Source organism: Lottia gigantea (genome assembly GCF_000327385.1).
Source record: "Lottia gigantea unplaced genomic scaffold LOTGIsca_118, whole genome shotgun sequence".
In the NCBI taxonomy this organism is placed as follows: Eukaryota; Metazoa; Mollusca; class Gastropoda; family Lottiidae; genus Lottia; species Lottia gigantea.
Genome location: NW_008707180.1, coordinates 151,797 through 179,486, shown reverse-complemented (window position 1 = coordinate 179,486; position 27,690 = coordinate 151,797). Strand labels below are relative to the sequence as shown.

Genomic DNA, 27,690 nt, shown 5'->3' with positions numbered 1-27,690 from the left:
GAGTCTTGTCTATGCATCCGCACACGATGTTCATCAAAAGTGTCTAACAAGGTACCCGAAGGACCACGGATTGGTCTGCGATGACGCATTTCATGCATATACAGTGCACTAAAGCTCATATCAGCAGACATGAGTTCCAATGTTCCTTCGTCTACATATTTTGAGGTTCCAACTTGAGAAGGGAATCCTAAACTACTACGTTGCAATTCTGAGGAACCAGTCATGCTTGTGAGGATACCACTGGTAGAACCAGGCGGAACTTCAAGATTTTGAACAGCACCCCGAAGCTTTAAGCCTGATACTGATGACTGTATTGTACCAGTTGTAGATTGAAAGTTGGCTGTACTCTGTCCTGCTATACTGGATACCATACTGGAATACTGACAAAGAGAAATATTGAAACTGTACATTTGAAATGCACTGCAGGGTGCCATGAGGGACATCTTTTTGCATATAACTAGCAGAGCCTAAAGATCACAGAATCTGGGTTTACAGTTCCATACAAACTATTCTAATGCTCTTTCCATGCATTTTGAAGAGATAGGGGTTTATCTCACAGCCAGAAGATAAAAGAACACATACTGACAAGAAGTACTTACCCCATATCCTAGAGCAGGACCAAGACTTGGTAGACCAACAGATAAACCATATAATGATGAGGCTGCTGGATTGTCTAATTGATTCATAGTGCTGATAGAAGCTATATCTCGATGGGCTGTAAATGAATACAAACCAAAATAGGTACTTTACAAAAACCAACAAAAAAACATACATATGTCTCAGGATGTTTTATAAATCAGGTAGTTAGATCATTTAACATACTTCATTCTCACATGAAATTGACTATTGTTCAGTTGAAAATAAAGCTTACCATTTTCCTTAACATTATTGATAAATAAACTACAGTTGTTTGGTGGTTTCCATTCTGGATTGGTAAGCTGAAATATACACAGATAACTGATACCTTCTATGTTACATACACTTACATAGAACTAACAATTTAAGAAAGGAAATGGAATCACATCTTTATTTTGCAAACATTATTGATTATCAAATACAGTAAAACCTTTACAAACTATCTACAAGCTGAAGTGACAATTTTACTGGATTTTGACTGCTAACTTCCAAGAATAAAAGAAGTCTTTTGAAAAAGTAAGTATAAGACAAACTTACATGGAAATGCATGAGAGATAACTCTGTTTTACCATCTTCTGCTTGATGATATTGATCAGAATCTGGTTGTGTTTCTGTTCCCCACTAAAATAATATCAATTAAAATCATTTTTCATTACCTGTACCTACAGAAAATGTATTTGACAATCATCAATACAAATGATCATTTCCAAAGATAGGCAGTTGTAAAAAAATATATTTCAAGACTCAATAAACCTGACAAATGTCATCCTTTATAAACTGTGTGTCAACGTGATGTTAACTAAGAATTTAATTATGAATCTATGCCTACCTCAGGATTACCATGTTTCTTGACGTCCATCTGAGCAAATGAACAAACATCACCCACACCTACAACTTGCACGGTAAAATTACGGAAAAAATCTACTATAGCTAATGAACGTTGACTAAAGCAGAAACACAACAAAAATGGTGTTATAATGGGACTCAATAATTCTTCTATCAGGTAGGACTGAAAAAAAATAATAAGCTTAATCAAATAAACATTTTGTTTTTTTAACATTATTTTAATATGATGTAAAATGAACAAAGTGGACCAACACCAGCTCATTTCAGTATGTTGTTATACATAAGAAACTTTTCATTTTATGATTAACCAATTGAAACTTATTCGAGACTCTGCTAAAAACTACTGAAAATTTTTGAAAATATGAGAATATTGAAATAGAGAATAAGTGGTTTCAGACTTACAGCTTTATATTGAAATAAAAGAGAGAATTCATCTCTAACTTTATAAGTATGAGCTACACCCTTCCACTGTTCAGGCATATAATGTATATGAGCTAATATATTCTTCATTAATCTCTCAGGACAATGTACTGTATGCTGTTATCAGAAAAAAATACATGTTGATTATTCAAGGAGCAGTTCGTAACATATAACTTTTCCAAGAAAAAATGGTTGTTTTCCCTATAATATTGTGTCATATGGCTATGCCAGCCATTTGCAGAAGCATTATCCAGCTAAATTAACAACAAATTTATATCAACCTACCTCTTCTGGAATCAAACTACTACAAACAGTAACAATAACACCTGAAAGTAGTAAACATTACAGAAAACAATTCATACAACATGTCTTCTAATACAAGAATACTAGAACTTGAACTCAATCTTTTTTTCTGAATGTCAGCTAATAAAATGAAAGTTTTTAAAAGCATACAAAAATTTAAAAACCTACCTGCTACAGTCATAGTAGTTAACATATGTTGAACACTCAGAACATCTTCATCAATAACAGTTAAAACAACTAATACAGCTAATACCGAGCCAGCAAAGAAAGCTATATTCCTGTAATATATACAGAAATAACAGTTAAAACAACTAATATAGCTAATACCGAGCCAGCAAAGAAAGCTATATTCCTGTCATAAATACAGAAATAACAGTTAAAACAACTAATACAGCTAATACCGAGCCAGCAAAGAAAGCTATATTCCTGTAATAAATACAGAAATAACAGTTAAAACAACTAATATAGCTAATACAGAGCCACAAAGAAAGCTATATTCCTGTAATAAATACAGAAATAACAGTTAAAACAACTAATATAGCTAATACCGAGCCAGCAAAGAAAGCTATATTCCTGTAATAAATACAGAAATAACAGTTAAAACAACTAATATAGCTAATACCGAGCCAGCAAAGAAAGCTATATTCCTGTAATAAATACAGAAATAACAGTTAAAACAACTAATACTGCTAATACAGAGCCAGCAAAGAAAGCTATATTCCTGTAATATATACAGAAATAACAGTTAAACAACTAATATAGCTAATACAGAGTCACTAAAGAAAGCTATATTCCTGTCATAAATACAGAAATAACAGTTAAATCAACTAATATAGCTAATACAGAGCCAGCAAAGAAAGCGATATTCCTGTAATATATACAGAAATAACAGTTAAAACAACTAATATAGCTAATACAGAGCCAGCAAAGAAAGCTATATTCCTGTAATAAATACAGAAATAACAGTTAAAACAACTAATATAGCTAATACAGAGTCACTAAAGAAAGCTATATTCCTGTCATATATACAGAAATAACAGTAAAAACAACTAATATAGCTAATACAGAGCCAGCAAAGAAAGCTATATTCCTGTAATAAATACAGGAATAACAGTTAAAACAACTAATATAGCTAATACAGAGCCAGCAAAGAAAGCTATATTCCTGTAATAAATACAGAAATAACAGTTAAAACAACTAATATAGCTAATACAGAGCCAGCAAAGAAAGCTATATTCCTGTAATAAATACAGAAATAACAGTTAAAACAACTAATATAGCTAATACAGAGCCAGCAAAGAAAGCTATATTCCTGTAATAAATACAGAAATAAAGAGTTCAAACAACTAAAATATCGGTGGGTTGATTTTGCCGCGTTGCCCAACTTGCCGCATCGTGCCCAACTGCACAAAAACGACATGTAAAACGAAACTAAAGGTTTCTGAGAAAATCCGGAATGGCCATTTTTTACATGAAACGAAATATTATAATCTGTTGTCCCGCATCTTTTTTTTTTATTATGTATAATTTGGACCTGTATGGGAAATCGAAACTATAGTTTTATGGTAAAATCTCTAATAAAATAAATACCAAGTACAAACAATCAGAACCGTAATACAAAATACATAAATCCATAAAACGAAACAAGTGCAATAAATAAATTTGGTAATAACTTGTTTGTTTGTTTGTTTTTAGAGCGTTTACAAGCAAATGTTGACGGATGGATGGACGGAAGGACCGATGGACGGGGGTGCCGACAATATACGTCCACATAGAGAGATGTGGGCGTATAAAAATCGATGCGGGACACCATATTAAAATATTTCATTTCATGTGAAACAAATGGCCATTCCTGATTTTATCAGAAACCTTTAGTTTCGTTTTACAAGTCGTTTTTGTGCAAGTTAGGCAATGCGGCAAAACGAACCCACTGCTAAAATATAATTAAAGAAAGTAATTTGAAAGGACTTACTTGGCTATGATAACAAGAATAGGTGTAGTAAATATATTCATATAATGGTTTGATAAACTATAAGCTCTACTTAATCTGAAATATTGTAACAAAACATGTTCAATAGCCCTGATTGCTTTAGCTGGAACCAAATATGACCTATTGTCATTTCCTTGATCAAAACAGTGCATATCATATATGTGTGTTAATTCTTCAAATACTCTGGTGGAATGTGAACATATCTTAATGGCACTATACAATTAGGAACTTGCATTACTTGTAAAAAGTATTAATACACATGGAGTTTTCTAAAAGGTATATATAAGGGACGAATAAATAAATGGAACTATTTGGGTAGAAGCTCTTCTGGAATGCTTAGTTCTTTTCTTTTAATTCAAGTACCAACCTGGCATCAAATTCATGATCAACTTCATTGAAATGACGTAAGTAATTTCTTGAATAGTTAGACCTGAAATATGTTTGAACAAAAAACATTTTAAGAGTCTATATAGAAAAAAAGTCTAACCAGGCACCAGGTTAAATTGAACTGATTTTCAACATTTTGGTGTGATAACTTAATTTTCAGGTAGAAAATCCAGACTAAAGTTGGGTTTGATTATAAACAACTGTGAGTTTGGTAAACTCACAAAACTTACCATCTTCTAGCTCCCAGTGCACCTGGCTGTCTTTTGATCAACTGAAATAAAATAAAACTTTGAAATGAAATTAATGAAGTTTTACATCCTACTTTCTTGCATCAACTGACATAAAGATCAAATACATCCGTCTAGCTGTTAATTTAACAGAATAAATTTAAAATGGGCACACCCATTTAAATATTTCTTTATCAACTTAGCTCCCTTACATGTCCATTTAAAAATTTAATATTTGAATGAAAATGTGGAAATATTACTCATTAAATAAAAGAAAATTGGAAATAGATATATTGTCCCCAATAAAACAAAAATGTTACTGACCTCGCCATATCTAAAGAAGAAATATAAAATCTGCCATAAAAATATCACTGGTAACAAAAATAAGTTAGCTATACCATGCCAAAAAAACCTTGTACTTAACCTATAGAAGAAAAATATAATTTGCTAGAACCATAAATGAAAATAAAGAGAATCAAAAACTATAAGTCACCCAAAATAGGCTGAATTATGAAAGACCATAATACACAATAAAATCTCATTATAACCCATGTAAACTTAACAGTATTACTTTAACAGATCATCATCACTATCTTAATAAAACAAGCAACTATAGTTATTATTAACAAATATTAGAAACACATATACATTTTCATGAAACTCAATAGATGTATGTCTTTGAAGAAAAATATTTCTGTCTTTAACATGCTCTACAAGTAGCCATTGAAGGCTGAAGATTTGGACTTTTTGAAATTGATGAAATAAGATGAGAAAAGTACCAATTATTGCAACCTTACTTTTCCAGTATTTCATAATAATTTTGATAAAGTTAAACTTACTCTTGTCCAAGCTGTTTTCTTCTATTAGTGTTTTTATAATCATCTCTTAAATGCCAATTATTTTGAAATGGTGACCATGGACCCCCTTAAAACAGAATTAAAGATTTTAATAGTTTTTTATGAAATTGTGAGTTGCAAACAAGGGTAACACACACCAAAACAGCAGACTTGTTCAAATCTTGACAACCAAGTCCAATTAAGTCAAGTATAATGAAAATCTATATTTGCATCAAAGTGCAAGCAAACAATTTAAAGACATTGAAAGAAAAAAATCAAGCATTTTTCATTATTAATAGAAAGAAAACATTAAAAAAGAAAATAACTTACAAAATAGTATCAGCTCTAGATTATACTTCAATCCAGTACTCAAAAAGGCACTGCAAAATATTTAAAAAATTGAACTAATAAGCACCAATATAGGTAATATATCTACCTATTCTAATATAACCCATACAATATACTAACATCAAAGCTTAAAAATACTGTTTCATACTCTTCATGTTTCCATTTGAAAAAACATACAGCAAATGAAAAAAAATGAAATAATGAAATATTTGAACAAAACGTACCACGGTCCAATTAAGGGTACATTATATTTGACTGGTAGAACATCTTTATTAACCATAGCTATGAAATAATTCTTGAAACGTAATATCCTGTGATAGATATCTAGAATAACAAAGGTATACATAATTATACTGGTCTTGATATAATTTAGTGAAAAAACAATGGTGTCTGCTTCTCCATATGAAACCAAGGCCACATGTATAAGATAAATACTAGTCTTTTGGTCATATTTTTCAAATCTGGCTGTGTATGGTTTAAACCAAGAGCCTTATATTTATAGTACATATGTCAAATGCTAAGGTAGAGACTTGTTACAAATGATTTGTAACAAAAACTGTTTTTAAGATGATTACTTCAAATTCTACCATATCTCAAAGTCCAAATTGTAGGATATCCATTCAAAAGAGAGATTATTTTTGTTTAAGAATCATTCAGTATCTAATAGCTATAGGCCTCAAATACCAACACAATCTTTTTTTCTGATTATCAAAAGGTAAACTTACCTAATTCTGTTAATTCTGATTTATGTACACACATCTGTTGTTCTTTCTGTACCTCTAATAACCTTCTCTGTACTTCATGCCAGGTCATGTTTGGTAAATCTACCTGAAAAATATAATAATGACATCCTGCTTGGTATTGGAATTTTGTTGTAGTTTCAATAAATCATCAAATAAGAGAATGGCATCAGGAAGTTTACAGGCTTTGTTATTCCAAGTCTTTGGATTAAAATGACTCACTTCAATCTTCGTAATAATACATTTTTTAAGCATCTATTTCATTTCCACCTCAAAGCCACAGCCAATAGCCAATAACTCATGTTTACATGAGATTTAAAATAATAATAAAATATAAACTCACAGCTGATATATTGAGTGCTGAGAGGAAGAAGGAGCGTATTTCTGAATATTTAAATACATTATAAATAACTTTCACTAAACGTAACAACCAAAAAACACTAGCTATAATGAGACACACTATCAAGGTGAAGTCAAATCTGAAAAGACAAAATTTCTAACATAAATATAGGCTAGCCTAAATCTTAAACTATATGTATAATATCTAGGCTCATATTCCTAATCTAATGGCTTAGATAAGCTTACACTGTGAAATGATATTTGTGAACATTCCGAATCAGAATCAAAAGATTAAAACAAAGAGTCTACTTAAGTTTGGTTAGAATTGAATCTATATACTCCAGACTTATAAAACATATTGTTCTAAAAGTTTATGAAATAAATAAACTTTTACCTATCCAAGCACTGATCTGTAGAATAGACTGCCTCTTCAATAGTAACTTTATGTGTAGTATTATAATATACATTGGCAAATAAAACATCGTAATTCACACACTTCAATAAAAATGATGAAAATACCACAACAAATATAAATTGCCTGAAAAAGATTATAAAACTTCAATGATCTAATTTGTTGATATGAACAACTTGAATAATGGTCTTAACAAGCATTTATTTAACATTATCATACACAGCTCTAGTATAGAAAATTAATCATAAGATCAGTTAAACATCAAAGTCAAGTGTAACTGAGGATGAACACAATTCTTTATATATTCAGACATTATTCTATAAGTCTACTCTGAAAAACCATCTGAAAATAGATATTATAAATAAACCTTGATAAACTTACACTAATTGAAATATTTCTTCAGCAACCATACACATAAAACCTGAACGTTGATGATATTGATAAACTCGGGTGAAAAAATCATCTAAATTTTCAATATGATTCCAGCGAGCTGTAAACACAAATATAATTCCACTTTAATATATATTGGTATCCACACAATTCTCCTATACAGAGTGTGTTGTCCTTGAGATGCCATCCTAAAGACTGCATGTGAAATAAAACCTTCATGACCCCTTGGACTGTCATCAGTCAGATTCTGTCTTTATTAAATTGCACCAATTTGACTCAAAAAGTTTCACTTCCTATATTTGGGTGAATCCACCGATGTTTCAAACAATGCATTGTGCAATGATTGAAAGTTTGCCACAAGAGATAGCAATCATTCAGAAAGTAAACTTTACAATTAGAGCACATTGGCACTTACAATTGCTTCTCTCTGGAACCATATGAATCATTTCAGTTTCAAACTGAGGAGGTTCTGCATCCATTGTATTATCTTGTTTATCTTCATAATATGAACCAATTGAATTATAATCCTTCTGTCTCTGAAACCCTGCCATACTGACTCCTTTTTCTCCTAAAAAGTATTATGTCATTGAATTTGTTTAAGTTAAATTTCCATGCCACTTTGAGGTGACAGATATTTAGAAGAATTTGTCAGACAAAAGACAACACAAGGAATTTCGCATTGCAGCTTGGTATTATAAGGAAATTTGATTGACATTTAAAAACATAGTAGCATTTGGTAATTTTTGTTTTATGTTAGAATTTTGAATGAAAAATCTCATCTTTGCTTGAAACAAATCCAACTAGATAGGCCTATATTGTAAGGACATCCTATAATTATCAAAACATGCAAGTCATATATATCAAATCATGCAAATAATAACAAAATAATTTAGAATTTCTGTTCCACTGACAATCTGAAGATTTGGAAGTCTATTCTCTATTATTTGTTAAGAGTCTTAACTTGGTGGGCTTAATTTGAGAGAGGTCCAAGCCTAGTAAAGACTTGATCAGCTGTTAATTTTTCGTTTGTTTATTTGTTTGTTTTTTTATGTTCATTTGTTCGATCAAGCCTATGTCTATGAACTTATCTTTTATTCCTTCATTTAACATTAGACCCATTTTCAGTCTGCAACTGAAAATAGAATCTTATTTTCGTGTTATAACCACAATCGTTGAATTACCTCATTTGTATTCGGTTTATGGTATTTCTAGAAATTCATGAATATAAATTTACTGAATTATATGCCTATTTTCTCTGAGAACTTTTGTCTTCTGCTTATAAATAAATTTTACTTTCGAAGGAAGTTGTAATTCTGTCATGGACTCTTTGTTTACATCCACAACGATTGGACAGTTTCCAAAACAATAACAAAGACGAGTTTTACGAAATAAAATGAATCTTTGTGCATTTTCAATATTTTCAATAAAATTCAGCTTTACAACTTTTCAAGAAAACAGTTTTATTTGAGAAATAATGATAAAAAAGTTTATCTATAAAGCCATACTTCAGCAGTAAAATTTGATTCTGTTTAACACACAACAAGTTTAGTGATGTCTTTCTGCATTTTCATTGGCTACTTATGATAAAGCTTCCAATCTAAGTGGACAATTTAGTAAATGTTCGGATATAGTATTTTAGTAATCAAACACCACCAATGCATTATCGCCATCTGCTGGGAAGTTAATCTAACCTGTAAAAATAGCAAATTACATATTTTACAAAGTGATCTGAAAATGGCAGGTTTAGGGAGCAACATGAACCTGCCAAACCAGCAAGTAAGATAGCATTATCTTTGTCTCGCCCCCGATTTTTCTGATGATATCAATAACACATAGATAGTATTGCAATAGTTTCTAATGATGAGACGCGAGAAAAGCCGGTTCATTTTTGGCCTCTTTTTCTCGTAGGCTTCAGCTTCTTTCTCATTTTATTTTGCACCCTTCCTCTGAACCCAAAGTGCTTCTTCATGCAAGGAAGGTGTAGTCAACATTTACTCTGCAAGGAAGAATATTGATAAAATTTTGTTGGACATTTACATACTGTCTACAAAAGGCCTTTTTGCTGAGTCAACTGCAGTTGAATTGAATAACTCATCTACATTGTCAACTTTTGTCCTAGTCAAAAAATAATTGTTATTGTAGCCTCGTCTTCCAACACCCCAACAACCACCACAACAACAGCAAGCTCCCTTGTCTTTACCACCAGTAGATAGAGAAAAAATATATCAGTGGATCAATGAATTAACTAGTCCAGATACACGAGAAAATGCTTTACTAGAATTAAGGTGAGGCACATGAATAAATTTACTAACTTGATAGTAGAATAAATATCTACGGGTTGATTTCATCTAACAGACTCACTTGAATTATCAATACCAGAAATGAGTAAATGCATCTTGAATCAATCGATCTTAGACATTCATTTAAGCACATTAAAACTCAAAATCAGATGGGTCATTACAAGTACAGTCAAGTAACCTAATTTCGTTAAAACCTATTATTCGTGGATTTTCGGAAATGTTTAATAATTTACATGAGCGACCTTGCGCGACCTCTGCATTAGTTTGTTTTGATAAACATGGGTTTTCTCTACAATATCAGCTAGTAGAATGAATCCAGTAGTTTCGAGCGAGGTAAAATGTATTAATGTATACTTTGACAAATACAAAATGGCAGATTTCACTTATTACCAAAAGTCACCATTTTTTATCGCCCGAATTTCCTTATAATCCCAAGCGGTAATCGGAATTCCAAGTGTTGTCTGCTAGAATGTAGTCCAACGAATGAAGTCACTTGATCAACTAGCAGATTCCGTGTCAGCAGAAAATTTATATGGAACACAAAGTGAACCATATTCTTATGTTGTTTCAGTGACTTTTATCAATAGATCACGCTACGTATCTAAATTTGTCAGTCACTATTTTTTTTTTAAAATCGTGGTTCTTTTAAGGAATTGTCACTAGTTATGATGAATTGATATTAAAGATAAATACTAAGAGAAGTTAATTATACCACTGGGTATCCATACAACGTGTTTTTCTAGACTTATTTATAGATCAAACATTGTACACGAAAATAGGTGACGCCATTGCCGAGTTGTTTGCTCACGAAATATGGGTCAAAGTGAAGGATTCATAAAGAAAATAGAAATAAACCAATTTTAATTATTTTGTAGAATATCTGAGGAAACATCTAAGACATAAAAATTTTTTTTCGTTTCTTTAACCTCGACGAAATTCGGTGTTGAATCCTTATATCCACGAAAATAGGTTACACCACTGTATGATTTTTTGTATATTTTCAGTAAAAAGAGAGAATTCATACCAGATTTATCACCAATGTTATGGCATTCATTTGGTACCATAGCTGCTTTATTACAAGAAATAGTCACAGTTTATCCTGCCATAAATCCTCCTAATTTAACAGTAAGTTAGTGTTTACTTTTTATCATTCAGATCCTTCAGCATTTGTTTTGTTTTTACAACATGGAGATTATCTATAATCTAATTGACCTTTCAATAAAGTTTCAGTTCAAAGTATTATTATATTTCGTTTAGTTCTTGTATGAAAAAGCCTGAACAATGGCTAAGTCCAAACATCAAAACAATGTTAAGAATAAAGTATTTTTCTTCTGGTATATTTCAGGCTTCTCAATCTAATCGTGTATGTAATGCTTTAGCACTATTACAATGTGTAGCGGCCCACTCTGAAACTAGATCAGCTTTTCTACAAAGTAAGTAAAATTGATTATATTGAAACAGATATTGTAATCATCCCATGGCTGGAGCGCATATTGCTAATTGCGTAAATATTGTAATATTTTTAGAAATTTTTTACAATAGAAGATTGTTAGATCAGTAAATTTAAGGCACTAATTTCTTACTTTGCCATAGCTATATTTAGTTTAAATGTTTCTTTGGATTTTTTTTTTCAGCACACATTCCCCTATTTCTATATCCATTTCTACTGACTGTTACTAAAACAAGACCATTTGAATATTTACGATTAACTAGTTTAGGTGTTATAGGTGCTCTAGTCAAGGTAAGCATTAGATGATATTCTGACTAAACATGAAATATTCCATTTAAATCCATGTTGAACATGCTTTTATTTTAATCTTTTGCACTGATTTTCTTCTTCAATTTTAACTTTATTGACTTGTTATCTATAGCAGTTTTCAGATTAAGAAATGTTGTCAGATGTTTATTTTGAAGTGTGATACAGACAGCTGAAATTTAGCTCGATCACGTTGGAAGTAAAATATTTAGGTGACTATATCTCATTAACTGCTGTGTATTTTGTAATGACAATTTATTCATATTTGTTGTTATTTACAGACGGATGAAGAAGAGGTTATAAATTTTTTACTGAATACAGAAATTATTCCACTCTGTTTACGTATTATGGAATCTGGTTCAGAACTATCTAAAACAGTAAGTATTTAGGATTTGATGTTTATGTACTAGGTGCTTAGCTGATTTGGTAGAAGACTTGCTAGAACCAGGTCAAATAATTCGCTGTATTTGCCAGTCTTGTTTGATTGGAGATGTGAAAGAGCAATCCGAAAAAGTCAACTTTTCTGTTTGTTGTTTTTCAGGTAGCCACATTTATATTACAGAAGATATTGATAGATGAAATAGGGTTATCTTATATTTGTTTAACATATGAAAGATTTTCTCATGTTGCCATGATCTTAGTAAGTGTCCTGATTTTTCGATTTTTATGCAATAGTAATAGCAGATAAAGAATATTTGACTAACCTTAATTATAAATCTTATGAAGTACAAGACAGTGTGACGTTCATATTTCTTTCACCTTTCTTTAACTTTTCCTATGATGGCCACCTTCTCTATTTCTATCTTTTTCTTCTATCAACTTTTTCATAAACAATAGTATAGAAACTCAGGTGTTCTTCATACATATTAATATAACAAGTTCTATTTGTATAAATGTAATTTATATCATATTTATAATATATATGTATGCTGTTACACTAAATAATTCTATAAACTTACTATTTCAATGAAAAAAAAATATTTGAGGACTGGCTTCATATCTTATCATTTGAAGCATTGCTAGTTTAACATCAAACAAATATTGGTTGTGGGTTCTAATCTGTTTTCATGTTGAAAACCTTGAATCATGACATCAGTACAGATAACTAAGGAAATACTTTGTTTAGGACTAGCTGGTTGATATGATCCTTGAGAACCCAAAGTTATATTCTTGTAAAACATAGTTCTTTCTTTGATATATTCAGAGATATTCTATATTTTGCTTTAAAATACATGTGGTATTTTACACGGTATTGGCCTCGATAGTTCAATGTTGTATCCCAAATGAAAGAAGAATACTTAGATAGAAAGTCAAAAAGTATCTGTGTATATAATAAAAACAGAATTCTTGTTAATATTGAAACAGTAGAACAATGGTGTTAATTGATATTTTTAGGGTAAAATGGTGTTACATTTATCTAAAGAACCCTCCACCAGATTATTAAAACATATTGTTAGATGTTATTTACGATTATCAGATAATGTGAGGTAAGTATTTATTTTATTAAAGTATCTCTTATGCATGAGTACTATTTTCTGATTAAGTAGATATGTAGATAAAAGATAAAGAATCTATAATATCAAAACATGATTCGCATTATTGTAGAAGAAGTATATTTCAATATATTTTAAACTGGATTGTTTGGAATTCCCTTGACATTTGAAAGTTGTACAATAAATTTTCACTTGCAGAGCACGAGAAGCTTTACAGCATTGTCTACCAGATCAGTTGAAGGATTCTACATTTGCTAATTGTTTAAAAGATGACAAGTCTTTGAAACGTTGGTTGGTGCAGTTACAACAAAATTTAGATTCTACAGCAGGAGTTGAAGGATCTGATCCAAGAGGCATGCCTTCTCTACACCAACAATAAACTTATCCATTGAATAGCTGGAATTCGGAGATTTAAAACTGAAACTTTTATTAATGTTGGAAAGAATACTGAACCTGTGGATTGGACAATATTTGGCTCAATTGGAGCAGTAGGACATAAAACTCTATTTCAAACCTTTACAAAAAATATTGAGACTTCCATTTTTGTAATAGGAAGCAAACAGATATCTGTATTTGTGCAAAGTGATTTATTTAAACTATATAAATTATCGATATCAAAGGCCAAAAAATTGGAAAATTTTAAGACATGATTTGCTGTGTATAGAAATTGTGAAGCTTGTATATTCACATAGCACTGTTTCTTTGGGCTCGTATCTACCAGTAGTATCTCTATAAACACATCTATGTAACTTTAATTAACAGTGTGCTCATTGGCAGACATTTTCTTAGATTGTACTTGTTATGTTATCAAAATGGTAAAACATCGATAAAAAAATTGTTTTAAGCATTTATCACTAATTCTTATTTTCTCATGCAGTATGTTAGTATTTTTTTAGTATTAATGATATTTTGTTTTATATTTAAAGTGCTTTACGGTGCTTTTTACTCTTCATTGCTTTATGCAATGTTTTTTGTAATTGTTTTGTAAATAAAGAATATATTGTTTTCAAAAGTGTTGAATTCTACGGACACTTCAGTGGGCTTCAAGAAATAACCAAAATGTTATATGTTGGCACCCAGTTAACAAGCCAGTAATGCTAGTCCTTTGTCAAGCAAATGCAGTATTATTGTATGCTGGTAGCAGAGGTACTGAATACAGGCATTAAATGTTCCAAAGGTTTCTTTCAAAGGCAATCATTATTATACAGCGAGTAAATCTCTAGCTTCTATTGCTCCAGGATTATTTTCAAGGAAGGACAATTTCTAACTGTCAAGGATATTCAATAGCACATAAGGACATTAATTCACCCAGAGATAAGTCTATTCATTTCCCTGTACAAGATTTATTTACACACATAGTTCTTGATTACAACAAATATTAGCACTATAAAAGCATAACTGAAATAATAGTTATAAGTTGTATATCTATTGCAACAATAAGACGCTCTTTCACATAATTTCTGATGGACAAAGTACATGTTTCGTTGATTACTATTGACATTTTAAAAAAAAACTAGACTTTTTCTTTACAAGACCAAATAATCCAAATATTTCTTGCCAGCAGTCTTGCCTGCATGATTATCAGAGTACAACTTATAAATGAAATATGACAATGAAACAAGCAACTATTAAAGTATTTTTTTGAAAATTATATTTACACAATATATACATAATATGAATGAAAAAATGACTTCAAAAGAATGCATCCTGAAACTTTTGTGGTAAAATTTCAAAATGAAGGCAGAATTGAAAACTCCTGTGCTTTGAATCTTAAACCCTGCTGAATGTGCATATAACCTTTAATGGGATTGACAAAACTGGAACATTGCTTGAAATGGTATGAAATGAAATGGAGTTTTACAGCCTTAATTTTTTGCTAAACAAATCTATATGATACAATCCAAACATAACATGATACCAAATTTGTGGAATAAAAATAATATTGGTTGATATTTTTATCTATAAAATATAATCCAGTTCATAACGAAGATATTGATTTTTAGCATCATTAGGAATTCTAGGATAGGCTGGTATCATTCCATCCTGGGCACCAATATAAACTGTATTATATACCTTCCAATAAACATCTCTTACTTTACGAGCTGGATGGAATAATCCCTGAAAGTAGAAAGATAATTCCAAGAAATAAGTAACTGAAAACAATAAAAGACATTTGATAGAAAATTGGCCTATTACACAACAATGAAAGAGCTGTTCACTTGAAGATGGTGGGTCTATAGCAAGACTAAACATGTGTATTAATTGGTGAAAGAATGATTTGCTTACCTGTAAGACATACTGTAGTATTTTTGAAGGACCAATCGCTACTCTAATACCTTCTACTGCTCCCATAAATGCTTGTACAACATGGGGAGATGTTTCAAAAACATTTGGCCAAACATAATTCAATAAATGTGTCAGGGCATCTTCACATCCAAAACCATAAACACCCAGGGCCATGTGTTGTATAGCAGCCATACCAGTTTGTCTGTGTACCAAATCTCTGTAAAAAAAAAATAAAGTTAAAAATTAAATAGCCATTTATTAACTGTCAAAAAATCTTCATCATAGATTGGCTCCAGGTCATGAAAGGCATAACATTTTTTATTTTTTCTTTTGACACCACCCCCAATGTAAGACCAAACAGAAAGTGCTATGAAGAAATTGCTTTGAATAAAATCAGTGTTTACCTGTCCATAAGAGCATCTTCTAAAAGTGGAGTAACAGCATAAATATAATCTTTTCCCATTTCACCGATATATTCAAACATGAATGATAAAGACTTGAGAACACCATTCTGAACATTGAGTTCTGGAACACGGTATTCATTCATCAAGGCAGGCAGGACAGTAAATGGTGAACATGTTTCAGCTACAATAGCAATAGCTACAGTAGTGCAGACACGATTCTGACGTTCTTGTACCTTCAAATTATTAAGTAATGTAGCCAGGACATCATGTGGACTGAAAATAAACCAAATCTTATGACAGATGTATTCTAATATCTTTACAATAAAGACTTAAGCAATGCTGAAAACAGCTAACTACATGGGACATGTCATTTTTTTCCTGCCCTTTTGGTAGGTTCATACTACTTTCAGATATCAAATATATGACAAAATGGTTTTGAAATCTTTTCTGTTGATTAAGTCATCTGATTCTTTCTCATAAAATGTGTTGTAACTTTATCTTACCCAATAGCTTTAGCAATGTAACCAAAAGTATTAACAGTAGCTCTTCTGATAGCCTTTTTGTGAGCTTTCAATAATTCTAATAATTCAAAGCATATCCTCATCCATTCCCTGGCAGAAACAAACTCAGCCCCTCTATCAGCTATACGTCCTACTAAATCTATACAATTCTCTTGTACTTTCTCATGTCTGAAATACAATTTATTTTAAAGTTTATTAATCAAGTAAATTACTCAACTCTTAAACCAATTTTGTGCCTAATATATTTTCCTAATCTACTGTATCACAAACGTAGTCTCGATGCTTAGTAAATTTTGGCCAAGAGGCATTAAAAGTTGTCATAAATTATCCTCAGCAATAAAAAAAAAGTGAATTAAAATAGGGCTGATTGGCATTTGATTGTTGATTGACTTACCTGTTTTTAAGAATAGGGGTTAATCTTGGTAGTAAATCTTTAATTGGTGGTGTCATTTTAGTCATCCCAATTACATTCACAATACCTTTTAGAGCTCCTAGTATACTACCTAATACTTCAGGATATTCTTCTCCTAGGTATTCATATAGTACAACACCCAGATGACCCATTAATTTCTCCTGTAAATACAAATATTAACTCAGTATACTCCTCCTGCCATGTTGTTAGCTCAACATGTATGACTAATTGTAATCATAGTTTCTTCAGACAAAAAATCATGTTCATATTTACATTCAAAAGATGATCACTTATAAAAGGTTTAAATACAGAAATTGAAAATTTGATTTACCTCTTGACATGTTTTCATAACAACAGCAATACGTGAGATCAAATCTGCTGCTTGTTGACGTACTTTAGCGGATTTATTATTTAACCTCCATAATATTGTACCACATATCTGAGGTAGGTAGGGTTTGACACGCTTACCTAGAGCATTAACTACAGTACCAAAACCATTTAACATTACCACATCCTAAAATACAAAGACCAGAACATTAACTACTGGTACTTTAAATACATAATTCAAAATAATGCTCACAATATATTATAAGGAACTATGCTCAATTACGACAATGTAATTAATCACTTACATCACTCAAAATGAAAAGTCTAATTCTTCAAGAATGAAGCAATACCTTCTGGCTAAATAATCTTAATATTTCTTCATATTGACCCCTATGCCATATATATTTTAGTTATGGAAGCCAATAAATCATGTAAAATGTAAACAACAAACCTCTGTTGTCTGTTCTTGAAAAGCATATAAGATACCATCAATAAGTTGTTCTTCTAGCCTAGAATCTATATCAGTAGCTCCTAAATTTCCCATAATCTTCTCTATAGTCTCCATTACCATTTTACGATACTGTTCAGCTTCATCTTTTAAATCATCTACTACTCGACCTGTAATCTCTGCTGCTCCAACTTTATTAGCTATCTCTACTGTTGTGTCTACCAACTAAAACACAAATTATATCTAGTTTATTCTCATTCAATACTGAACTTTTTTGGTGAAAACAGACATTGCATTGACAACTCATCAACTTTGAACATATCCCTACTGTACCAGATATATTCATTAATGCAAAAATCACACAAAAATAAGATCTACAGTTTAGCAATCAATATATCTATCTACTATCTGTGATCTGATTTAATATAAAAAAATTATACCTGTCTGTAATTCCTACGATCCAATGCCATACGTTGGTTCCAGAAATGTTTAAAGAATGGAGGAAGAATCTCATCTTTAATATATTGTGGTTCTACACCATCAGTGGCACAACACTGCTTTACTACCTGTAAATAACATGTTTAGACAATATCATCAAAAGTTATCATGCATGAAGTAAATATGTCTCATATGTATTTGTTACATTTGAGTTAATTTCAACTCTGTAATCAAAATTATGCTTTGAAACTGTAAGGATCAAAATTTTCAGAAAGAATCAAAATGTCAACCATTGCTATCTTAAATACATACCTTTAAGACAATTTTCTTCATTTCTTCATCAGGAGATTGAAACTCTCGAATTAAGATCAACATGACTTCTCTAGTATAATAATTAGCATACTCAGCATCCATCAACGGAATAAGGTAACCAATAGCTTTCAAAAACGCAGCTAAACCCTGGAAATGAAATAATCAGTTTATAACAGCATTGAGATAAGAGCTCACAAAGAGACCCTCACTTATCAAAAGTGTTTGAATCAAAAGAAATGCAGATGGCAGTTGGCCTATTCAATAAAGCATAACTCTTGTGACATGTGACAAACTAATATTTGTTTGATATAACTAGTAAACTTTAATTGTTACGAGCTTATGTTCTTAGTATCAGAGAGCTTATGATATAGTGTTAAGTATATATACTTCCAAAAGACTTTTATATTTAAGAGTTCTCACGTAAATTTATGCTTTGTTCAAAGCATGTAAATTTCATTATTAAGAATTTTGTAAGTGTTTTTGGGTTCATATCAATCATTTTCTTTTGCGGTCCATCCATGAATCATTTGATAATAAAATGTTTCCAATTGATCAAAGACTAGGCATAATAACATGTATTCCAAAGGGCAATAAGCCAAGACATTTTCTAAAAAAATTGGAGGCCAATAACACTATTAAATGTGTATTATAAACTATTATCAGGCAGTATAGCATCTAAAATTAAGTCTGTCCTGAAAGTCTTGATTTCAAATTCTCAAACAGGGTTTATAAGTGGTAGATGTATGAGTGAAAATACACAACTAGTATATGATTTAATGGATCATACTGAGCGCAATAATATATCTGGTTTATTAGTTCTTATTGATTTTGAAAAGGCCTTTGATTCAGTTGCATGGTCCTTCATATATAAAGTAATAAAATTTTTCAAATTTGGAAAGGTTATACAAAACTGGATTAAAGTTCTGAACTCTAATATGCAAGCTGACGTAATACAAAATGGCCATTGTTCGGACTATTTCAATTTATTGAGAGGTTGCCGTCAGGGTGACCCCATTTCACCGTACATCTTTATTTTATGTGCAGAGATTTTGACCATTTTAATAAAAAAAACAATAAAAATATATGCGGAATATTTATAAATCAGGAGCATAAAATATCACAGTTTGCTGATGATACAACTTTATTTCTTGATGGCTCTAAACAATCACTGTTTGCTTCTCTCGACATGCTTGATTTTTTTCTCTAAACTCTTGGGTCTTAAAATATATAGTTCAAAAGCCAATATGGATCGGAAGCAAAAAATATAGCAAAGTAGTCTATCATCACGACCGCTGGAAATTGGAATGGGGAAATTTATCTTTTTCATTACTAGGACTTGATTTTTGTATAAACCTTGATGATATGATTCTTCTTAATTATAACAAACAATATTCCAAGATAGGCATTTTACTATCGCTATGGAAACAAAGACATTTAATTCCCATAGATAAAGTAACAGTAATAAAAACGCTTAAAATTCCAAAGTTGGTACATTTATTTCTTCAAATATTGATAAGATAAAACGCAGCATTATAACTCAACCATATTCAGATGGTGGCTTAAAAATGACAGATATCAGCAATTTTATAGCTGCTCTAAAATGCACGTGGATAAGAAAATTATTTAAACCATCACAACCTTGGATTAATATAAATGCTGATTATGGTGATAATTTCTTAAATTATTTATCTAATTGTGGAAGTCAATTCATTGTTCAATTACAAAAAGATACCAAAAACAAATTTTGGAAAGATGTAAGGGAGTAGTAATATTAGATGATGTTCTAGACACTAAAGGTAATTTTCTATCAAAATTTGACTTTGAAGAAAAAATTTAAATTCTAAATACCGGTATCTCATTTTTAAAATATCAAGGGTTTATAAACTGTGTAAAACTTTTTATAAAGCGAGAAAATATAATTATTGATAAAACTAAATCTGAAGTTGTCAGACCTTTTATGCCGACCAGTTTAATCTGTATACTAAAAAATCAAAAGGGGTGTGCCGATATTTTTAACTCTTTGATTAATCATAATATCATTCCTAAAGGTACTGTCAAATGGAATCAGAACTTACCAGATGAGAATTTAATGTGGAAAAATATTTTCAGTAATATATTTAGAACAACCAGAGATTCGAAATTACAATGGTTTCAATATAGATTGATCCACAGAATATTACCTTTAAAGTCGTATCTGAAATTAATATGTGTTAGTGACTGTGACCTTTGTACTTTTTGTAAAAATCATGTAGAAAGTTATATCCATCTATTCAGCTCCTGTCCATTTGTGACTCCCTATGGATTGACCTTGAAACCCTAATGTTTAAAGCTGATATATTTATAGAACTCAATGATGTGAATATCATTTTTGGAACTACCAATCATAAATTATAAAAATTACAAAATATGCATCCATTCTTAAAAATATAAGGTACAAAACTAAAATTCAATTAGAATTTATAAATGTCTGGAAAACTATACAACAGTAATGAAATATTCATAGAGTCTCGTGGATAAAATAAAATGTAATGCAATTATAACTTATTTATTATGCAAACTATATATATATATTATGTACCTTTGTTATTAAATAAACTGTTTGGAAAAAAAAAAAAAAAAAAAAAAAAAAAGAATTTACCTTTCCTCTATGTTGTCGAATACCCTTCCACAATGGTTTGAGAACACTATCAAAAGATTCAATGCCATAAGGTGTAGCTGCCTCAGCAAGTGCAGCCAGGGCTAAGGCTGTGATAGTTCGTACTTTTTGTTGCTCATCAACCAAACCTAAAAGAAGACAGTTTTGAAGTTACTATAACCATTTCAAATTGGGTTGTATGCTGTTTATGACTATGAGTAGAATTCCCTTAGGGGTTCCTTTCCAATATTCCACGGCTGATTTGTTATTTTCTTCAAGGACTGCTCATTACAAATAATGGTAATTTAATAACTTGTATGCTAGTTGACCCATGATTCTCTTAAACTGACTATTGTTTGACTGATCAGATAAAACATTACTTTGACAAATAAGCAATTTGTATAGGATATAGAATAACATACCATGTTCAATAATTTCGACCAAATTCTTTAAATGTGGTAAAATAGCACAGCCCATCAGAATAGCTATCTGTTGTACAATCTTGATACCAGTATGTCTAGCTTGCCAAGATTTCTTACTCTTGCACACAGCTTTTAGAAAGGGCAGGAGAGCTGGTATACCAAGTGCAGAGGCCACAACAGCAAAGGCTCTTGCTGTAGTGTTACGGACATATTCATCCATGTTATCAATATCAGGTCTCATTGTAGAGATCATAGTAGCTAGGCCAGCAGCCTGAAAACAGATTTAGAAATTCATTATAAAAACCACCATCACTCTATTGCACATTATGAGACTACTCCTTTGACCGTAAGATGGTAGTGTGGCCAAAATATTTGTGCAGAATGCAATACAATATAACTGAGCCATCCTTGATCTCAATGTAGTAATAATATGCCTTGATTGGTGTTTTATGTACAAAAAGTCTCTACAGTACAGCTCAATTTAATCACATGGCATGCATGTATCATAGCGCAAAGTATTGATATTAACTTACCTTAGCTAAATTAGATATAATTTCTCTGCCTTCAACACGAGCGAAGTAGTCCTCATCAATCAACAGAGGTTCAATAACCACCAATATTTTATGTACGTAGGGTCGAACCAGATCATCTAGCTTATATAGGATACGATCAATAACTTTGACTAGTAAATGTCTCTCCTGATCTTCTAATGATGGGGACATCAGTAATGGTAGAATCTGATTAAACAATGGTCCAGCTCCAAATTCTCTAGCTTTTTCTGTCACCACACGTAAGGCAGCCTAGAAATAAGACAAAGTAGAATTATAACATATGAGCACCATGTATTTTTCTTGGAGAGATATTTTAGTCACTCTAAGTGACTCACTCTAGATTCACTCTAAGTTAGGCCATGAGCTGGAACTGGGATGTCTCCTTAAAATGTAAATGATATTACCTTTCTCATCGGGGGAGTACCATTCTTAATCTTCAACAATAATTTCATAATCTTTCTTTCTTTCTGTTCTTCTGGACTCAATGTTTCTTCATCAACATCAACCTAATTATACAAAACATAAAGAAATGAAAACATATTACAGATCCATCAAATGAGCATTAAGCTTTCTAATACATTAAGACATGCTTTGAAGAGGAATTGCTACTTCAAATAAATAGAACAGTAAAATACTATCAGAGCAATAAAGGGCTACTTACTAATAATTTATCAAAATACTGCATGTCGTCTGGTTTCATCATGGGTAGATTGCCTTTAGGTTGCATGTCTACAATCTGTGTTTTACTGTCTGGTGTCTGCATCCTAAAACCTACTGGAGTACCAGCCATGGGAGTAGGTGTAGCTATCAGTTTACGAGCTGGTGTACGGATTGGTATATAGCCTGCTGGTGGTTGAATAACCTATATAATTAAATAATTCAGAACATCATACAATTGTTTAAATTCAAGAAAACTTGTTCCATTTGTCATCATTAATATATGTTGAAATCATTAATCACTCTTCAAATTATAATAATAACAAATACATTAATATTCAATGTTGTTGAATTTCATAGAAAAATTAAGCTTACCTTATAACCAGGTGGCAACATCGCATCCAGTTCATCATCAGGCAATGGTCTATTTCTTTCATCAATTTCTCTCTGCCAGGAATAAGCCTGCATCTGTTCTGGAGTCATGGACATCAAATGACCAGGTGTTGGTGTGGCCATAGCCATAGCTTTCTGGCCAGTAGGTGTGGTACCACTAGGAGTCATCTGTGGTGTAGCACCCCCTGGAGTCATTCCACTAGGAGTACCTGATGGAGTCATTCCACCTGGAGTCATGGTAGGAGTCATTCCACCTGGAGTCATGCTTGGAGTCATACCACCAGGTGTGTTAGCTCCAGGAGTTTCGTCCCATCTTGACCTACGTTTACTGGCTCCAGGTGTAGGTGTGTCTTCTATAAGGTCACCACCTCTATCTGTTTTAGGAGTTTCTGCCCATCCACTACCATGGCCTGGGGTTCCTGGAAAAAATAATAATAATATTTTGATAAGGAAATACAAATGTTGAATATACATCAATCATATGGATTTACCAACCCAATAGAAAATAGTTTTTAGTTTTCTATATTTTTTACATACTACAACATACCTCTTTCAGTTTTGGGTGTTTCATCCCATCTATTTCGTCTAGCACTTGGTGTGGGCTGATTTCCAGGTGTATCTCTACCAGGTGTGGCAGCTCCAGGTGTAGCATGACCAGGTGTTGAATCCCACATTCGTGTGCTGGCTCCCGGAGTGGCACCAGGTGTTTCTGATCCTTTACTTCTTCCAGGAGTTTCATCCCAACGACTATTTGATGGGGTGCCTCCTGCTTCTGCAGCATCCCATGTTGAAGATTTTTTCTTGGCTGGTGTTTCATCACCACCTGCCGACTGATCCCAACGTCGTCTTTTAGCTGGCACCTTCTTCTGTGATTCTTTATTGCCATTGGCTATTGGTTGTAAATCACCAGTTTTGGCTTTCTCTGTCATTTGTTTTCGCAGACCAGCCTGAAAAATGGAAAGAATTACAATCCAATTACTGCATATATGATATGTTGATAGTGAGTTAAAGGGAGATTCCGCTTTTTTTTTTGTATGTCTAAATTCTTTTTGCTCCCAATTCGTAAAAATTATACACCAAAATTTAGAGAAATTTGCCCTTTAATGTATCTGAAAAGTTAAAAAAATCTGGTCGTTTATTTTTAATGCCAAAAATATTTAATAACGTTACGTAAGGTTTTTAAGTTAGTTATGCTAATTGGAAGCTGTTAGAAAACAACTGTACAGATTTGAGTGAAATAAACACCAAATTGTAGAGAAATATGTCTCCTACAAATCCATTATAAAGCCATATACAACAACTAGGTCAAACTGGTTAATATACAATAAGTACTTGCCGTTTATAATTAACCCTTTTAAAATAAATTCAATTTGATCAAGAAGATACATAGATATAAATAATGTTCTTAAACTATTTTCATGTATAATTGATGATGTTTTTGATAATAAAACCTTTTTACAAAAAAGCGAAATACCCCTTTTAGAGTATTAAGCAGACTTCCCTACCTGTTCTTTATCGATCTGCAACTCAGTCATAACATCAGCATATGTTCTGGCAGCCAATTTAGGATCGGGAGTTTTACCACCTTTAATAGAAAACAGAAGATGTCACGACACATGGCCGTGACAATACCATCAATTAGTCAGGGGTTCAAATAAATAGAATGTGATATAGACTGAACTACCATCCAACCATCTACATAATCAAGTTCAATATGATTATGTGAAGAATATCGAAAATTACCAGAAAGTAGGTCATACACCTTTTGTATCTTTTCTTTGTGCTTCATCATTGTTTTGTTTAAAATTATTTCAATAACTACGAACAAAATTTCATAATGAAACACATTATCATGTAGAGGGTTGGATAGATTCTAGCAACCAAGAATCACTTCTTTGATACAAATAATTTGGTAATTGATTATACTTTTCATCTTATTTTTTGGTAACCAACATCTGGAAGATATACTCTAATTAATTTCAAAGCAAAATTATAAGGGTGTTGGTTTCCGTCAAAATATAAAAGCTTCTCATCTAAATTTCTGAGGAGCTTATCATTACTTGGTGCATATTAAGAAGTGGTTCATGGTTGAAGTGGGTTGCCATATGGCAATAAATACGTACTGTGACTGCTTGGTATCTCTCCATCGCATCACAATTGATGCCACAAAAATTAGCACCGTCCTAAAATTAGTCTTATAATATTAAGTTTTCACCACAGAAGTAAAAATACAGAAACGCAAAAGGAGAAAAATCTATACTGATTTTATATTCATAAGCTATTTAAATGCATCTAGTTTCAAACTCAATTGCTTTTTCAAATCAGAAGAGAACTCTTTTCATTAATTTTGAAATTAAATTCTTTCAAAAATGACCACTTTTTTTAGCAAACAACTTGTTTCCCGTTGGCAAGCCATCTCCACAATATTCTGGTGTTACAGTGCTAGAAAGGAAAGATTTTTTATATTAGTATTTTGCTTTGATTTCTTTTTAATTCGCGATCCAAACCCCATTTGCCACACTTCCTGTAGTGAATACTGTGGTTTTATGATACCATCCCATAGAAATTGCATTCCTTCAACCTTCCAATGTCAACATTAGCTTATCTTATTCTCAAAAAGTTAAACAGGATAATAAAATCAACAGAATGCAGGAACAATCAATTCAAATATATCATTAATTAACTTTTTGAGAGTAAGAAAACATTTCATATTCCTATTTCGACATTCATTCAATTTTCCAGTTCAGTCTTTTTTTCACTTCATTTCATTCCAAATCATTCACACATTCAATTCAAAGAGAAACAAAAGAATACCCACCATCAGCAAAGGGATCATATCTTTCAGGGGAGATAATCATCTGACGTCTACGAGCTTGATAAGCATCTTCACGATCTGTGATTTTGGGCACTCTGTGTTCTGCCATTGGATCATAGTCCTGGAAACATACAAGATTTTCTGAATCAATTGGCTCGCTTTATGCACAAAGTTTCTTCTGCTGCACAATCTTAGGAAGACAATAAGAATTTTAAACATTGTATCAAAATTCAGTTATATTTAATTTGAAAGCCTCAATATTAATGAGGAATTCAGATTGAAATTAAAAAAAAATATATGAAATGAGCATTACTATTATTGCATCAAATAATATTTTAACACTAACCTTATCGTTGGCTGTTTCATGTAAAAAATTGAGCGGTGCTGTATAAGACGACCTTTTGGGAAATGAAGCTGATACATCTTCATCTTCCTGTAAAATAAAGAAAAAAACAGAGTAAACAAAATATCCTAGGTACTAAAATTCTATGTGAGATTTGTATATAAAAATAAAATTTAAAGATAGCGATGAATAGCAGCCAAGTCATCCGGGAGGTTGAGAATAACATTTTCATACTGCAAGAGCTTTATTCACAGCCTTTTTCTCTTTTCTTTTTGATTTTCCATTGGTTTCATCCTTAGGTTTCGTTTAATCAGTCAAGAATTTTGTCTTCTGAGGTGTATTGAACAAGTTTTTAAGAACAAAGGCAATAACCCATAACAAATATATTTCAATTTTTTTGCTTTTTAATAGGGTTTATCCTTAGGTGATTCAACCAAGTTTCTTAAAAATCTGTCGAGAATTGTGCCTAAAACGAGATCATGAGGGCAATAACTCATATTAAATGCTTTTTAGATTTTTATAAATATCAATATGCTTCATCACTGGGAAATAATAAACAATAATCAATAAGTGTGGTTCCTAGCTTATTGCGGAAGTTAAAGCTTAAATGTTACAATACAATCACCATTTTGACCATAGTTCAAACAGTTCTTTAACTTACATCAACTTCATCATTAGGGGCAATAGAAGTAACATATCCAGTAAATCTGTTATCTTGTCCACCATAGATATCTAAATCATAGCTTCCTAAGGCTCCTAAACCAACTTTTTCTGTTTCATCTTTCAATGATACTTTTTTAGCTTGGATATTTCTCACTTGCTCCTCTATATCTATAATGATAAAAGCTTAAAATCAAGATTTGAAAAATAAATCTTAGAAAACAAAGAAAAGGAATGTAGGTAGGCTTGATCAAGTTGGCTACAGATTTGCTGTTTAATAAAAGATCAACTTCAACTACCAGTCAGTATACATTCTATACCTTCAAAGAAAGCAAGTTTGTTTCTTGAAAACTTTACATCCGTGCAGATATGAATGTCATTGGAATGAACTGATAATTGCAACAAAACTGCTTGGAAAAATGGAAATACTTTTGGTAATAAATGCTTGAAAGTTGGGAAGGACTAGCCTTATTTTTTTCTGATAATTATAACAAAAGCAGGGTGACTTGTATTTAGTCGTACTTGTTTTGCCAAATCATTCAGTCTCAAGTCATTTCAACCAAATTATCAATTTTTCAAACAACTGAATCATTTTCACTAGTGCTCTCAAAATTGTCATAGCACTTTACTGATTGCAGCTACA

At 31.6% G+C, this 27,690-nt stretch overlaps 3 protein-coding genes across 3 annotated transcripts; 1 reads left to right on the top strand and 2 right to left on the bottom strand.

Moving 5' to 3' along the window:
- Positions 1-809: 809 nt before the first annotated feature.
- Positions 810-8,425, bottom strand: LOTGIDRAFT_137839 (hypothetical protein; the record flags this gene model as incomplete). The annotated part of the gene is made up of 18 exons (XM_009047851.1): positions 810-938; positions 1,174-1,257; positions 1,466-1,645; positions 1,885-2,019; positions 2,188-2,228; positions 2,374-2,483; positions 4,178-4,252; positions 4,563-4,625; positions 4,813-4,853; positions 5,134-5,233; positions 5,649-5,733; positions 5,976-6,025; positions 6,218-6,317; positions 6,719-6,821; positions 7,077-7,212; positions 7,467-7,610; positions 7,866-7,974; positions 8,290-8,425. 18 exons carry the CDS (start codon positions 8,423-8,425, stop codon positions 810-812), a joined length of 1,821 nt encoding a protein of 606 aa, XP_009046099.1.
- Positions 8,426-9,553: 1,128 nt separating this feature from the next.
- LOTGIDRAFT_205068 (hypothetical protein) lies at positions 9,554-14,431 on the top strand. Its single transcript, XM_009047850.1, has 9 exons — positions 9,554-9,650; positions 10,017-10,159; positions 11,179-11,299; positions 11,520-11,607; positions 11,809-11,915; positions 12,212-12,307; positions 12,472-12,570; positions 13,326-13,417; positions 13,622-14,431. Exons 1-9 carry the CDS (start codon positions 9,609-9,611, stop codon positions 13,800-13,802), a joined length of 969 nt encoding a protein of 322 aa, XP_009046098.1. The 5' UTR covers positions 9,554-9,608; the 3' UTR covers positions 13,803-14,431.
- Positions 14,432-14,751: 320 nt separating this feature from the next.
- Positions 14,752-27,219, bottom strand: LOTGIDRAFT_199416 (hypothetical protein). The gene is made up of 21 exons (XM_009047849.1): positions 27,049-27,219; positions 26,385-26,477; positions 26,048-26,165; positions 24,735-24,814; positions 23,777-24,176; positions 23,457-23,648; positions 23,212-23,360; positions 22,841-23,041; positions 22,584-22,685; positions 22,162-22,428; positions 21,629-21,899; positions 21,210-21,355; positions 18,572-18,718; positions 18,262-18,387; positions 17,825-18,046; positions 17,378-17,560; positions 17,029-17,207; positions 16,617-16,802; positions 16,114-16,386; positions 15,710-15,926; positions 14,752-15,541 (listed from the first exon to the last, which is right to left on the bottom strand). The coding sequence occupies exons 3-21, from the start codon at positions 26,151-26,153 to the stop codon at positions 15,383-15,385; spliced, it is 3,606 nt and encodes a 1,201-aa protein (XP_009046097.1). The 5' UTR covers positions 26,154-26,165; positions 26,385-26,477; positions 27,049-27,219; the 3' UTR covers positions 14,752-15,382.
- Between the last annotated feature and the right edge of the window lie 471 nt (positions 27,220-27,690).

What these genes read in the sequence shown, in the direction of transcription:
- LOTGIDRAFT_205068 (XM_009047850.1), top strand. Translation starts at nt 9,609, where the DNA reads ATGGCAGGTTTAGGGAGCAACATGAACCTGCCAAACCAGCAA. An exon ending in TAGATCAGCTTTTCTACAAA is followed by an intron (nt 11,608 to 11,808) that starts GTAAGTAAAATT and finishes TTTTTTTTTCAG; the next exon opens with CACACATTCCCCTATTTCTA. An exon ending in TTATAGGTGCTCTAGTCAAG is followed by an intron (nt 11,916 to 12,211) that starts GTAAGCATTAGA and finishes TGTTATTTACAG; the next exon opens with ACGGATGAAGAAGAGGTTAT.
- LOTGIDRAFT_199416 (XM_009047849.1), bottom strand. Translation starts at nt 26,153, where the DNA reads ATGGCAGAACACAGAGTGCCCAAAATCACAGATCGTGAAGATGCTTAT. An exon ending in TGTTGCCACCTGGTTATAAG is followed by an intron (nt 23,042 to 23,211) that starts GTAAGCTTAATT and finishes TTAATTATATAG; the next exon opens with GTTATTCAACCACCAGCAGG. An exon ending in TGAAGAAAATTGTCTTAAAG is followed by an intron (nt 18,388 to 18,571) that starts GTATGTATTTAA and finishes TGTTATTTACAG; the next exon opens with GTAGTAAAGCAGTGTTGTGC.